At 38.3% G+C, this 16,257-nt stretch overlaps 1 protein-coding gene across 1 annotated transcript in view; it reads left to right on the forward strand.

Moving 5' to 3' along the window:
- CCDC171 (coiled-coil domain containing 171) overlaps positions 1–16,257 on the forward strand; it is a 146,006-nt gene that overhangs the window by 7,773 nt on the left and 121,976 nt on the right. The window contains exons 6-7 of the mRNA XM_064641049.1: positions 1,231–1,412; positions 5,207–5,353. Of these exons, the coding sequence (XP_064497119.1) occupies positions 1,231–1,412; positions 5,207–5,353 (329 nt within the window). The remainder of the gene's footprint in view (positions 1–1,230; positions 1,413–5,206; positions 5,354–16,257) is intronic.

Genomic DNA, 16,257 nt, shown 5'->3' on the forward strand with positions numbered 1-16,257 from the left:
AGGGTGTAGGAGGGGTTTTGCAGAGACAAGGGATGTTTTCTTGAATGGATGTGTGTATATATGTGTGTGTTAGTTTCTTTCAGCACCATAGCCAAGAATTATAATCTGTCAACTGACAGTAAATTCCATTGGTCAAAATTTCTCAAACTTTTTGTTTCTTTGACAAGTACAAAAAACCTCAAATCATCATTGTGCTTAATCCTTTAGTTTCTTTTCCTTGGTCACTTGGAACCTTTCTCACCTCATGTGGTGCTTTGATGTGACCTCAACAAGGCTTCTTAGACAGAATGCCTCATTTATGCCTTGTCCTCTTCAGTATTTCTCCAAATTGTTTTTCTGCCATTCTCGTTGAATCCGACAGTCTTTTCCTATTGTTGTGTCCACTGACTCTCTGTGTTGTCTTAATGTGCCTCTTCTGTTCTTTTCATTCTTCTCTGACTAGGAAGAAATTTCAGAAAGCTGGGATGATTCGAGATAAAAATCTGTTAGAAAGTGGTGATCACTTAATTGCCAGTGTAGTTAGTTGTGTTCAGTAAAATGAAAGGCCAATACAAAGTATTGTCATCTGAAAGCCAGTTAGTAAAATTAAGCAAAGCTTCTATAAAACTTCCTGCAGGTAATGAAGCTTCCCCTGGCATTTGAGCTTTCACAGAAGAGTATGTGCAATGTTCCTCTATCTCAGGTTGTTTGCTGGGCTGAAGATTCAGATCTCTTGCACAGCTATAAGTTTCACTGGAAAAGCTAAGCCTTTGCTTGCTAGCCCAACATGTCTTAGGTTTACCTCCCTTGCATGGAGCAGGTGCCTGTCTTTACTGTCACTTAAATTGAGCTCAGATTTAATTGATACAGACTAACATCTGCATCAAAAATTACATTTGGAAATAAGCTGGCCAAATGTAGACATCTGAAAATAAATCCTCCATGCTATAGAGAGGTCACTTGAAAGAGTTATCTCAAGTTTTTATTCCTTTCCAAGAGGAGAAGAGTTTTAATTTGTAAAAATCTCTAAAATATTCCTATCTCCTTGTGTGAAAGATGCTATAGGAACACAAAATTTGATAGTTTCTTTGTAATGAAGGTGGTGCTCTCCAGTGCTGGAAGTGTTAATATTCCAGTATATCACAGGATATCACAGTACACTGAAGAACTGATGATCATCATACTTTTTTTTCTGGACATGCTTTGCAGAGCTACTTTTACTTTTTGTTTCTCTTTTTCTGTAAACAATAGTACTCAATGAAAACCTTCGTCAGAAAGCGACGGAGACTGAGAAAATATTTCATAATGCTCAGCAGAAGTGGGAAGAAGAACAACAAAGACTTTCAAGGGCAAAGGATGATATCAGCAGAATTTACAATAATGAATACATATTCCTTCTTAAGGAAAGAAATGAAGTAGAAAGGATTTTGCTGGTATGATATTAATTTTTGGAAAGTTGCATGAGATGATGGCTGGAACTTTGTTGATGTGAGATTTGTAGTGGGTTGAGGTCTTTCTGGTTTAGGAAAAAATCTCCCAAATAGCTAAATACTGCAGAATATTTCTGAAGTATGTAGCCTTAGAAAGTTATACTTAGTGTGTCACAGTCTTTCTTGCTTTGATGAAAAGTGTTGTGGCTGATTTTGATGGTAAACCCCTAAACGAAGGTACCAGTGCAGGGTCCATTTGCACTGTCATCTAATGCCGAGTTAGTAACATCAGGGACACCCAACACCCACTGACTCAATTTCCCTGTTGCTTCCCCGAGTCTGATATCCAATAGCCTATGAATATGAAAATAATTTGTATAATACGAAGACTACATACTTTCAGAGAACCTGAACAATGGTGACGGGATTTCCAGCTGTGCATTGTACATTATTCGCTCCATTCCACATATGAAAAATAACCATTGTTGGAAACTACCATTTGGTTAGATAAAAGTTACCTAATACTAAGAGATCTATTTTAGACTGTCGGTTTTTGTTCTTCACATAGTTAATTTCATCGTATTTCCTGAAAAAAGTAATTTTCGAAATTGTATTGCACTGATATGTATAAATCAGCTGTTAAATGTGTAAAAAGTTATAAAGGTGTAAACTTGTTTTTATTCTTTTTTATACAGTCAAGCTATTCAAAACTGAAATATGTTTCCAAGAAATCAAATAGTATTATAGTATGGAAGTGCTGACTTAACATACCTAGCTTTTACCTCCTCCACAGGGGCACAAACAATGATACCAATGTACTTTAATAATTTTTGTCTGTTTAAATGACAAGTGAAATACATTGTATATTAGCTATGTAATTATACCCTCTGAGGGAAAGCTAGAATGTATTCAGCTGTAGGTATCCTTCATAAAAAGAAGTTTAGTGCAAAGGCTCTGTTAAGGCTGACGGACATTTATATTACATAATGGATGCAGAGAACAGATTGCTTCTAAAAGATCAATTTTTAAAATTTTTTTCTTTTATAGCACCTTTTAAGATGTGACAAACTTGTGTCAGTTGGTCTGGGCACTGGTCAAGCAGTAGAAAATTTTCTGATTGCTTTCTTCCTGCCCAATCAGCTCCAAGCTGGGGATAGTACCAAATAGTCTTCCCAAATGACACTAAACAACCCTTACCTGGCAGCTTGATAGCCAGTTTCTGACATCAGACCTACCTGTTGTATCCCTTAATTATGTGTATTTCAAAACTACTGTTGCTGATTCCTCAGCTGTTTTAAGGCAAGATCTGGAAGGAGGGGTTTATAAATTATGACTTCAAATGTGTTCTAGTCTTTAGTGTTGTGTATTTACAATCCTGTTTAAAATAATTTATAGTTATTCTGAGTTATGAAATGAAAGCTAGATAAAAGTAGATTTAATTGTGGTTTTACTATGTACTTAGAAGTGAGATTCTTAGTATGTATGACAAATCCTGGTTGGCAAAGATGCACTTTATGAACTGTGAATCTGAACTTGGCTATGAAAATGCTCAGGTAGGCATGGAAATGAAGTCAGCTTAACCTACTGAAATTTGTCTCTATGATATGGAGGAAAAGTAATCCTCTCTGCTCTCCAACAGGTTTGTATTGTGCTCTGTTGAGCGTGCTTAATGTGCTGTCCAGTACATGATAAAAAGTGTTGGGGTTCAGTAGTAAGTGCAATAGCATCATCTTGTGGTTAATCAGGATATAATACTCCTTCCCAAAAGCACTCAGTTTTTCCTTAGCCTATTTGTGCGGTTGTGTTGTTTATACACACTTTAAAAAAAAGCAAACAAAAAGGCATGTTTTTCATAAGCAGATGTGTATAGAAAGTATGTGACATGCAGATATACATGTATGTATAACAGGGTTTTTTTTACATGGTGAAGTATGTTTCTCTTTGAACTTCCTAAGGGCAGGTGACTGCTGGAATAGTCTGACACAGTCATACCACATCTGGAAAGTTCATAGACTTTACAATTCTGAAATTCTACAAGTCATGTTGACTTGTTCAAAAAACTTGGTGCAATATTTTTGTCAGTTTTAGGCAGCTAGTGTTAAATACATTTCCAGTATAAAATGTTTTAAAGTCTTGATGTAGTATTTTCCAGCAAGCTATGTATTACTTATTTCATGTGCACTTTTCTCAGCTCACTTTTTTTAGTATGTGGAAGATAAATCTAAAGAGATTAATATTTCTGTATCTTACCAATGTGGTAAAAGTGGGAGTAGTTGTATATTTCAGTGAAAGTAATTTTTTTAGCATGCTGATGGGAAGAAACCTCTTCATTTCTTGATATTACAGGCAAAGTTAGAGGATTAGCTTAAATTTAATCCATATGCAGATAGACTATTTTTGCAATATTTTGATTTACCGAGGTTTACGTTTTTTAATCCACATGCATGCTCCTTGTTACCTTTCCAGAGAATGCCAAAAAAATTGTGACATAGTGCCTGCACATGAAAAAAAACCCCACAAACTTATTTTCTTCACTTAGTAGTTAGTAACACTTAGCACTGTGTTAATAAGGGAGTTGTGATTCTCTTATTGTCGTGTTTGAGTGTCCAAAACATTCTACCTTCAGTCGGGAAGAACTTCCAAAATTCGTTTTCCAAACTTTGGAAAAGACTTATATTTCTTTGATCTTCATATATAAACATGGTTCTGTCAAACTTCAATCTTCCAAAGAATCATTCTTTATGAATAATTCATTTTCTTCTCCTTCTCCTCCCCACTCTGCAGATACCTTATGATTAGTAATTTCCAGGAACAAAATTATGTGATGTAAGAGTAATAGCAGAATTTACAGACCAACTGGTTTATTTTCACAAAATTTCTCTTCCCATGATAAATGGTAGGAGTAAATGAACAGGAGGACTTATGGTAATCTTCCTGTGTTTTGCGCAGAAAGTAATTTTAACAAATTGACTCTCCAGAGGTCCTTCAGCTGAGTCATTAGATTTATAGCTTGTTTCTAATGCTAGTTATGGAAAAACTTACTCCTGTCCACTAGAACAAAGCTATTCTTTTTGAGACTTCTGGGACCTCCAACTGAAATATGTGCCAGACTACTGAGGTTCACTATTTGGCTACTTTCCTCCGCATGTGTTGTGGTGTGAATGAGGATTTTGTAGCAGTGCTGCTGAGTGCAATGGTGTTGGTACTTAAACCAACTTGTAGCTTGGTTCAGCTTCCAAAAGCAGAAATTGTGGTGGGGAACAGCTTAGTTATTTTATTCTTCTGAGAACTTTGTAGTTCATGTATGTAATTTTTTAAGTAATTCAGTTTGTAGGCAGAAGAGTCCTTCACAGAATAGCAGAAATTTGTTTATGGAAGTAACTTTCAATAAATGATTTGATTTGAAGTTCTAATAGTTAAAATAAGAACAAAATAGAGCTTCTGTCCCTAAGTTTCATGTCATCAAATGCACTTAACTGTTTCCCTCTCCATCATTACTATTGAGCTGGGAGAGAGAAGAGATTGGAACAGCAGCCTTGTACTCTGTTAGAGAAAAATTTCCTATGGAGAATTGGCTCTGATTTTAGTATTACCGCAGAAGGTCATGTTCATAGTGAGTTTTGAGCCAACACGTTACCTGTGAGCACATCTGCTGTTGGGCAAGTGGTTCTGCTGGCTTGTGCTGGTGTATTATTTTAATAACTTATTCTGAGGCAGTTGGCTTTCCTCTTTTGACCCTTCTGCTATAATACTTTATGTTAGAAAAAGTATCTCAGAATGCTTTATTTTTTTCCTAGGAGCTGAATAATGAACTGCAAAATATACGCAAGAAATTGAGAGATGTGGAGGTGGAACACAGTGGCTGTAGTGAGGTGCTGAGATGCCAGGCCCGTGAACTTAAATGCAGCACTGAACGAGAGAAGCAACTTAAAAAGGAACTCAAAGTAAGGCTTTTTCATTATTGCTATTAGGCTCAACAGGCATTGACACCGAACAATTTAATTTTTGAGGGATGGAACCTTCCAGTTAGGCTATGAATTCTGTCTACTTGATGAAGAAAATGTTGAGCGTTGGTTTTGCAGAAAAGGCTGAAGAGGTGAATGCCACTTACACTGTGAGCCTGACTTGAGACTGGTGTTTGAACATCAGATGGGAAAAGTTTTATGTAAACATGAAAACAAGGCTAACTTTACTTCAGGAAGTCTGTACATTTCCCCTGACCTCTTAATTTGTCTATCTTGTCTTTTTGGTTTATTGGATTTGCAGTGGAGAATCTGCTGAAGCTGAGAAAATTACTAGATGATGTGCTAGGTGAGGGAATAGCATACTGGAAGATCACAGTGGTGTTGCATTAGCCTCTTCTTATCTGTAGTTAACTGCTACAGGTAGTTTTAGTTTTCCTGTCTGTTGAGTGACACCTAATGCTGAGAAGTCTCAAGTCTTTGAGAATAATATCTTGTAAGTGTGCTCCTTATAATAAACTGCTAGTTTTCTCCTAGGTTTCAACATTTTGGTTGTCCACTTAGAGGCTTTGTAATGTCTATGTTATCTGTATGTACAGTCTGGATCAAGACTTTCTTGGTAGAACATTTGTCATTGCAGAAAAGTATAGTGACTGGATGATTCTTTATCCTTATGTATGTTTTCTACTAAGACATATTTAAATATTTTCTGCAATGAATTTTAAGGAACTATCACTTGCAGAATTTTAGGAGCCCTTAAAGTAACAAGTGACATAGTTTTCAGCAGTGTTTGTTTTCTGTTGTTTTTCTCTTAAAGGCAAAAGAAGTGTTTAAAGCATTGATTTCTAGGTAGGTAGAGTCCTGCATTGAAGCTGAAGTACAAAAGAAAATTCCTACAGGGAAGATCAAAGCTCATCAGCTAAAACCACTGACTTATTGACCAACAAGGTAGACCTTTGTGCCCTCAAAGAGTTCTACTGGAAATCTATTGTCATATATTGTGATCTACACATATTGGCCTAGGTGGAATTGCCTTCAGCTGGAAAGTGCTGCGTACTGGCGGGTTCCAATGACCCTTTTAAAAAACAAAGAGTTTTGCTTCCAAATACTCGAATAAGGGCTCTTCTTGTGACTTCGTGGCTTTTAATATACTAGCATAGGAATCATGAGCTGAAAGGAGGAGGAGCAAGGCAGCAAATTATTTATCTTTCTAAATATTTTGACTGAATGTACCCACCATCTGTAAATTTGAAAAGACAGCACTCAGTTTTTTGAAAATGTACAACTGCTATACCCTAAAGATGGTCATATCAGGGAATGTTACCTATTAACCCATAATCTATAAAATATTTTCTTTGCTTCTTTATTTTTGTTAAATTATTTTAACTTTCTGAATCTCTTAATAACGTCATGAGAAAATAACATATTCAGTCTACAGAAAAATGAGTCTTGTGGTACTTACTGTAAGTATAACTATTTAAGCAGTGATTAAGGAAAAGTATGTGAAGAAGCGTCTTGCATTTGAAAGTTTTAGCAAATTATCACAAATTTCTGAATCAGATAAAAAAGACTACGTGAGACTTCAATACATATGCTTTTGTCAGATTGCATCTCACTTTACCCTCTCAAAAGAAAATTGCATGTGTGTAACTGTCTGAAAGGGCCTACAATAATAACTTTGTAGATGGTGACTACCACTTTGCTGGGCAGCCTGTTCCAATGCTTTACAACCCTTTCTGTGAAGAATTTTTTCCTAATATCTAATCTAAACCTCCCCTGGAACAACTTGAAACCATGTCATCTCATCCTGTCAATTATTACCTGGGAGAAGAGACCGACCCCCACCTCACTACACCCACATTTCAGGTAGTTGTAGAGAGCAATAAGGTCTTCTTTGGGCCTTCTTTTCTCCAGCTTCCATTCACATGGAAGCATGAGAGGATCTCCCAGCTTCCTCAGCTGCTCCTAACAGGACCTGTGCTCCAGACCCTTCACCAGCTTTATTGCCCTTCTCTGGACTCATTCCAGCACCTCAATGTCCTTCTTGTAGTGAGGGGTCCAAAACTGAACACAGGATTTAAGGTGCAGCCTCACCAGTGCTGACTGCGGGGGGATGATCACTCCCTTAGTCCTGCTGGCCACACTGTTTTTTCTAAAAGCCATGATACCATTGGCCTTTTTGGCCACCTGGACACTCATGTTCAGTTGCAGTTGACCAGCACCTGAAGTCCTTTTTTGCCAGGCTTCTTTCCAGCCACTCTTCCCCAGCCTGTAGCACTGCATGGGGTTCTTGTGACCCAGGAGCAGGACCCAGCACTTGACCTTGTTAAACCTCATACCACTGGACTCAGCCTATCAATCCAGCCTGTCCAGACCCCTCTGCAGAGTCTTCCTACTCTCCAGCAGATCAACACGCCTGCTGAACTTGTTTTCATCTGCAAACTGAATTAGGGTGCACTCAATCCCCTCATTCAGAACATCGATAAGACACTAAACAGAACTGGCCCCAATACTGAGCTCTGGGGAACACCACTGGTGACTGGATGTCAACTGGACAATCCTGGACAATCCTCCACCACCCTCTGGGCCCAGCCATCCAGCTAGTTCTTTACCCAGCGAAGACTGCACCTGTCTACACCACAAGCAGCAAGTTTCTCCAACAGAATGCTTGGAAAATGAGGTCAAACGCTTTGCTGAAGTTTTAATAGATAACATCCACGACCTTGCCTTCATCCACTAAGCAGGTCATGATATCTGTATCTGAGCTGGATTTCCATTTGCATACAGAAGCCTTGAAGTAGTACACCCCAGACAGAATGGTATAAGTTTTTTCATGAAGTAGCCCTTTATTTCTTTCTCTCTCTTCATAGAATTTTTAGCTTGTGGGTTGAAATTGATAGATATAGGAGACATCTTCAATTTCCACGCAGAGTACCTTGTGTTAATGGTGATTTGGTTAGCAAATGTGTGCTTAATTTCTTGATGATAGCAGCAAACTTCTCAAGGTGATTGTGTGATGACTAGTGTAATTCTACTTAAAAGCCAATCTTAAAATCTTTTGTTATATGCTACTTGATAAGTAATGAACTCTTTGGAGTTCACAAAACTGTTCTTTTACTACCCTCTGCTGGATATAAGGGAGAAATCAAGGGGAGAATACTTCTTTTTCGGTAATTAAAGGAAATGTTAAATTTAAAACTCTTTCCTTTTGTACGATGGCACTCTTGTGAAGAGTTATATCCAATAGGCTATTATAAAGACGGGAATGTGAAAAAAATCTGCCTGCGCCCTGTTGGGTTTTTTCCTTGTTTATTTTTTTCTTCTTTCAAAATATTGTTCTGATTTTACCCCTCAAGCATTATTCTGATTGTGATCTAAAAGAGAAAATTTCTAGTTTCTGAAGTTAGAAATGAAGGGAAAGAGTAATAGCAAGTTTTAGTGGACTCTTCAGTTGAAAGACAGCTGTTGATGCACTGTCTAACCTGCTAGCTTTCCAGTTTGCCAGTTTGTGATACCAACATGCCATGCCATTGCATGGACATGGAGTCCTTCTGAAATAGAAAACATACTGTGCTAGAAAAATTGAGAATGTGAACCTTAATATCATTCTGCCTCTTTAGGCTAAGATTCAGTAGCCAGAGAAATTATTGATCTAATTCTATTGAACTCATCAAGATACTACTATCTATTATAATCAATTTCCCAGCACCAGTGTCTTTTATTTTAGCCTTTAGCTCCATACCTAATGATGATTCTTGGGAAATATAGAGTAATTTTTATATAAAAATAGTTTTTCTTGTGATGTGTCCAGCCAAAAAGCTGGGTGGGAAAGTAGTTTTGCAATGAGAATGTGGATTTTACCATGAGAAACAGAATTATTAGTTAATAAATTTCAAACTCTTTGCCTTGTTCACAAAAATGTAATGACTTTCTATTGTTTGTTTTATGTGTTTGAGGCTGCCAGCTCTCAGTAAGCTGAACTCAAGGTCTCGAAGTTTTTAAGTCTTTCTCATGAAGCCTGAAAAATGTCCCATAACTTGGTCCATTTAATATCTGAGACTGAGTACATTGTCATATTTCTGTGACTGTTAGTTACCAGTTAAAGACCATTCCCTTAGCTTTCACGTTGCCTTTTCTGCTCCCCCCCACCTTCTGTTATATATTGAGCTTTTCATGTCCTGCTGAAATATGTGTTCTTGTATTATCTTGGTAATGCTGGTATGATGGGGAGATGACTGCAACAAAGACTTGGGTGATGGTCCATATATGTATTTGCACGAGGTGTATGTACAAGCAATACTTTGAGGCTGTGGGTTTATTTCTTGCTGTATCTAAGTCAATGAAACAAGAAATTTAGGTCTCAGCTGAAAACAAAACTAAAACCCCCAAAACCTGCAGACCCGCTTTTTCTTTTTTCTCCTTGTTGCTATAATTCCACCATGAACTGCACGCTCAAGTAAGTTATGGTTTTCATGAGAAAAACTTGCAAAAGCTCTAAGCAGTGCAAGAGAGGACACATTCCTTAGTCAGTTGACAGTACTTTAAACTTTAAACTAGCGTTTGTTGTCTTCTACACACTTCTTGGTGGCTTACCCCTATCCTTAATCTTCTGCTTTCTAGTGTCTCCGCCATGCACAACTGGCATCTAGAAATTCTAGCTACTGTGACTGTATATAGTGTGACTATATTAGTTACTACACACTTAGTATGTAGTTTACTTATAATACATATATATATAAAACTATACTCTTTCTATATATATTTATAAATATATAATACTACATACTTGGAGGATTCTAAGCACTGCAGCTTTCGTAGTGGTATCTCTGTGGTGGCTCCAAAGTTTGTATTTCTCCAGCAACAAGCTCACTGACATAATGACTTGTGCAAAGCATTTGACACTGTCCCACACAACATCCTTGTGTCTAAAATGGAGAAATATCGCTTTGATGGAACACTTGGTAGATAAGGAATTGGCTGGATGGTTGCCCTCAAAGGGTTATGGTCAACAGCTTAATGTCCAAGTGGAGACCAGTTGTTGACCAGGGGTTGGGACTAGTGCTGTTTAACTTCTTTGCTGGCGACATGGACAGTGAGATTGAGTGCACCCTCAGCAAGTTTGCCAATGAGACCAAGCTCTGTGGTGAGGTCGACACACGTGAGGGAAGGGATGCCATCCAGAGAGACCTTGACAGGCCTGAGAAGCGGGCCTGTGTAAAACGCACGAAGTTCAACAAGGCCAAGTGCAAGGTCCTGCACCTAGGTCAGGGAAACCCTGAGTACAAATACAGGCTGGGAAGAGGATGCACCAAGAGCTGCCTTGTGGAGAAAGACTCGGGGGGAAGCTCAGCATGACCCAGCAATGTGCACTTGCAGCCCAGAGACCCAACCACATCCTGGGCTGCATCGCAAACAGCGTGGCCAGCAGGTTGAGGGAGGTGATTCTGCCCCTCTACTCTACTCTAGTAAGACCTCACCTGCATCCAGCTCTGGGTTCCCTAACATAAGAAGCACGTAGACCTGTTGGAGCAAGTCCAGAGGAGGGAGAACCATGAAGGTCATCAGGGGGCTGGAGCACCTGTCCTATGAAGACAGGCTGAGAGAGTTGGGGCTGTTCAGACTGGAGAAAAGAGGGCTCTGGGGACACCTTATAATAGACTTCCAATACCAAAAGGAGCCTACAGGAAAGATGGAGAGGGACTTTTTACCAAGGTCATGTGGTGATAGGACAAGGGGGAATGGCTTTAAACTGAGAGTAGGTTTGATTAGATACCATGAAGATTCTCTGTACTGTGAGAGTGGTGAGGCATTGGAGCAGGTTGCTCATAGAAGTTATAGATGCCTCATCCCTGGCAGTGTTCAAGGCCAGGTTGGATGGGAGTTTGAGCCGGGTGGTCTAATGGAGGGTGATCTTCAATGTTCTTTCCCACACAAACTATTCTATGATTCTATAATAATGGACTTTCTCTCAGAGAGGAGCTTCCTCTTCATAATCTCCTATGTCATCGTGTTATTCAAGTCTAGTTTGAAGATTGTTTAGTCTTACCTCGCTGTCAGACCAAAGTTGTTTCAATACTGTTTTATGTAGCCCTCACAAGGAGTTTGGAGTCACTGAGTCTTGTCTGTGCATGTATAGAGTAACAGTGTCAGTTTGTGTACTGTTAAGGGCTCTACTGAACATGAGAACCAACAGACATCTTTCCCCCTCAAGGTACTGTAGAAAGGGAGAGCAGTTCAGATGGCTTCTCCAGCTGCAACTCAGTAGCAGGTTGGAATGAACTTGGATTTTATCCAAAGGCAAACAAACTGTATCAATTTAGCAGTCCTAATTGGTTTTACTCTTTAACCTAAAGTCAGGCATATGGCTTAACTTGAAGCTTCCAGGCCAGCATACTAGCATACTTGTTTATCCAGTGTTGTGCAGGTCAAGCATGGCTACTCTGTCACTGAAACATGTTTCTCTAGACTTCAGGTACAGGAAATGTGTATAGTGAGGGTTAGCCACACTAGGTCAGGCTGAAAGAACATTAACTTCAATAGTTAAGAATTGTTTGCATTCAAGTAACTTATAGTTAAGGTTGTTTATTTTCCAAACAGGAGATGGCTCCACTTTACCACAATCAAGAGGCATCAGCATTTCTAACACTAGATAGAAGTGGTTGGCACATCTCCCAAAGATGTGTTTAGACCCCCTGGTTTGAGTTATGAGTATAGGGAAATGCTCTTAAGTAGGAATATCTTAATCTGAATATGGAAGCATAGAGTGGGTGGATGATGATCCAGATATGAGTACATGTGTCTTCTTAACTTAAAACTTTATCTTGGCTGAGTATTTCACATAGATGTTGGACGTCAGCTTTGGGAAAGTGTAAGTATCCTGATAACTTTTTAGTGAAGTGAAACTGAAACATCTTGCAGAAGTGGTCTAAATAGAAGCAGAGAAGAGAAAAATTACTTCGATTATTGTATCCAAACATCCTGTAAATGTACTTTCCCTCCCATTGTTTTCTTTGTTGCTTATCTGATAAAGCGTATTTTTATGTAAATGCAAACATCAAACAGCAAATGTGGTACTGCACAAATATAGGATACTGAATTACACTTTCAGTATGGAGTACACCAGTATTCACAAATATTGCATACTTGGAGCAAGTGCTAGGGGCTGAGAAAAGTGGAAGCCACGGAGGACAGTTTGCAAACTGTTAGCATGCAGAAAATGTCTCCTAGAAACCACATTAGCATTGATATACAACAGGACACTGGAAAAAGCAACTGAAGCTTAAGAGATTAGATTAAACATATAGCATGGTTGCCCACAAGTTTTAAGGCTGGCATTGAATTTTTCTTAGTCATGTTTATTTACAGTTTCTCAAAAGTCACAATTCTGTCTGTGCTGTTATGGAAACTGATCCCAGATATCTTTGTTCTTAAAATTAAGACTGAAATCAACTCAGCTTGAATATCTAAGGAAACTTTAGAAATTCCATGAGTTTGCATCTGACATCTAAAGTAGGATGTCTGCTTTCATATATCCTGTTAGGTGAACGTGAAGGTAACAAATGACTGAATCTTGTTGAATAACCAATGTTTTTGATGTTGGATAAGGAAGCACTTTGTAGTCATTGGAGAACTCACTTTCTGGTCCATCATTGAGATGGATTTGGACCTGACAGGAAGCTTTCAATATTGAAGCAGAATGTATTCTCATTTGACTCCCAGATGAGACCTCATGGTCAGGATATCTGTGGCCTGCAAGCTTGCTCTCTATTTTTTCACAGCTTCTTTTTGGAGACAGGCATTGTGTAAACTTTTCATACACATGATTCAGTAAGGATACTGATTCTTACCTTTCATTTGATTCAAAGAGGTTTGACTCTGGTACCACCGTCTTTCTGTTTGTCAGACAGGAACACAGAACTCCTCTCCTGCCTATTTTTCTTTCTGGATTTTTTAGCATGGCTTTACAGGCTAGTCTCATCCCTGACACTTTTCTTTCACTCACAGAATGTGTAATAGATTGTTCTCACTGGTGGAGCATGTAGCTTCTCACTGTGAAGGGAAGTGCATGTAAATAGAGCCTTTTTGAACCTTTACTAGCAAAGTAGAATGGATTTTCTATAGTATTTTGTTGCAGCTGTGTTCTTCCCAGCTGAGTCTTCAGACTCAGCTTGGAATCCAAGTTTTAAGTTCTATGGCTGATGTGCACTTTGATGGGTAGAAATGCCAAGAATCTTTTCCTTAGAACAATCTAAGCAAATCTGAATTTTTTTATATTTAATAACTCTGTATTGCTTAGAAATGCTTATGTGCTAATGGCTAGTTCAATATCTCTCATGAAGTTTTTGTTTTCTGACTAATTTCTCACTGATTTGCTGACATCTGATTTGGTTTTTGTATTTGCTAGATGTATGATGAACCATAAGCTTCAGCAAAAAATCATAGAGCAGATGAAAAAGAGTATTCATTGCTTCACCAGACACAGCATTTACATGACTTCCTCAATTCACATATGTAATTTTTCTGCAAGTTCCTTTAAGCATGTGAGTCTTTGGGGTATAGTATATATACTGGTAAGATAAGACTAAGGTTTGCGTGACTAATCTTCTGAGACTTTTGGGAAGAATACAGTTTATTCTTCATCTTTGGCTTCTAACAATAAAAGAAACTAGTGGCAGATTCTGTCAGAGCCCTGACAGTGACTTGTCTTGAATGAAAAGACATTTTATTTCTTTCCCTGGGTCTTTGTTTTTTGAAGATCCAGTGAACTAACTTAAACAAGATTTTAAAAATCAAAATTGTAACAAAGTGAGGCAAAGTTTTAAAGAATCAATTTCCAGAAGAAGAGGAACTTCAAAATCAAGAATTGGGCATTGATATTCCTAACTTTGTGAAGAAACTCCAGTTTTGAAAAAGTCAGTTTTCTCATACCTTTGTATGGGGATGTGATCTGTAAAATGATACTTACCTGTCAAACAGATAGTTTGATTTCTGGTTTCTAATATAATTTTTCTGTGTATATTGTCTTGAATCTATTTGAATACTTTCCATTGGACACCTATCAGGTGCATCTGGCTCTTCTTTGGTTGGTGTCTAATGTCATAACTCTTTGACAGTAGGCTAGACACACTGTCCTGCTTGCAAATAGGAGCTGTTTCTCCTATTCCAGGGATCATCAGGAATGTCTGTAGCTGAAACATTAATTTTCCCAGTGCTTCTCTTTTTGTACACCTGGTAATTCTACAAGTTAATTCTTCAGTGACTTGTGACAACTCAAGCAAACCAAAGATCTGCATACTTCAGTCAGCAAAGGAGTGATATGTTGGCACTTCTTACAGGTGTCTGCCTGATCCTGCTTCTCTTCCTTTATTGTCTCAGGATTTTCTTAGGACTGAGGTTTCTGTATTTTTGAGAGTTTGTGTTTCCTTTGGACCACATTGCTTGTTCTTGCATTCAGTGTCCATCATGTCAGCTCAAACAGATAGATGCTACTTTTAAAAAGCTATACCAAGAACTGATCCTTATGTGTTCTGTGTCCTAGTTAGAACAGCTGGGCCCAGTTCATCGCTGGATGGGTGTAAGCCAAAACTGTGTATTCTATACCCTTCCATGCCATTTCCCAGAAACTGTTGTCAATAGACTATTCACACCCTCTGCCCAGAGCAGCCTGACTCCTCAGGCTATAAACTAGGTGCTAAGAGGCCTGCGAGATAGGAGGGTGTTTTTGTCCTCACGCCCATTGAGGAATCCCTTGCCCTGAGGGAAGTACTGAGCATTCCTGCCTGAACTGGAGAATATATAATCTTGGAGTCTTGGGACCTTTTTTAACCACTCCAGAGGAAGACTGCAGCTCATCGCTCTCAACCAGACTGAGACCACCACTCTCGACCAGACTGCAACCACCGCTTTTCAACCAGACTGCAACCACCACTCTTGACCAGACTGCAACAGCACTCTCACCAACAGGTTTTCCCCTCTCCTTTTACTTTGGACTCGGGGGGAGCAAAGAACACCACTCTGTTCATGCCCCAGGGTGCTGGGTTATATATTTGGGTTTTGTGGGTTAAAACCAATTGTTTGTCTGTATAATCGTACTTATTGTATTATTTTATTAAATTGTTATTCTGACTTATAATCTCTCTTTTGAGTTGAGTTCATTTCCCCTGCTGGTTTACCTTTAAACCAGCACATTCTGTTAGAGAGAATCTGACTACTCCAGTTTTTAATTCTTGCATATGCCCTCATTCAAGCTATTATTTCTTATTTTTTTTTTTTATTTTTCATCTTTAGACTGATAAAATCTGACAAGTCTAGGGGGTTCCATTTGAGGGGATAGTAAACCATTTTGATGGTGTTTTCCAGCTCTGGTTTCAGCTGAAGAGAGGCTGAGATGAAGGCACAGTTCTACTTTGGAGAGGTACTCAGGAAATAATATTTAGAAGTCAAATTCAGTACAAAGCCTGTGAATTAGTATGTTGTTCCTGAAAACTTTACATGTAGAATCACTTTTTTCATTTCAGTGTTTGGTTTAAGAACAGACACTTGAACAAACCAGACAAAGACAAAAAAATGTTTTGCTCTTTAGAGTATGCAGTGAAATATTTTCAGTGAAGTTTCCATTTCTTCATTTAATTTTTTTAAAAATTATATTTCCCACTCTAAATGTTGTAATAGGTACCTTCCTCGCTGTTTCCTTTATCTTCTCATCAAGCTTAAAATAGAATTACTTTTAGATGGAGTTGTTAAATGTTTAAAAAAAATGAAATCCACATATATTTATTGTTGACTGACCACTTTTAATAGGCTGGCATTATTTTTGGGTAAAAACATCCTGTTGGCAGATGTTCACCTGTTGGAGGATGCCAAGGAGTCCTTCTAAACTAAAGCAG

Source organism: Pseudopipra pipra, chromosome Z (genome assembly GCF_036250125.1).
Source record: "Pseudopipra pipra isolate bDixPip1 chromosome Z, bDixPip1.hap1, whole genome shotgun sequence".
Classification (NCBI taxonomy): Eukaryota; Metazoa; Chordata; class Aves; order Passeriformes; family Pipridae; genus Pseudopipra; species Pseudopipra pipra.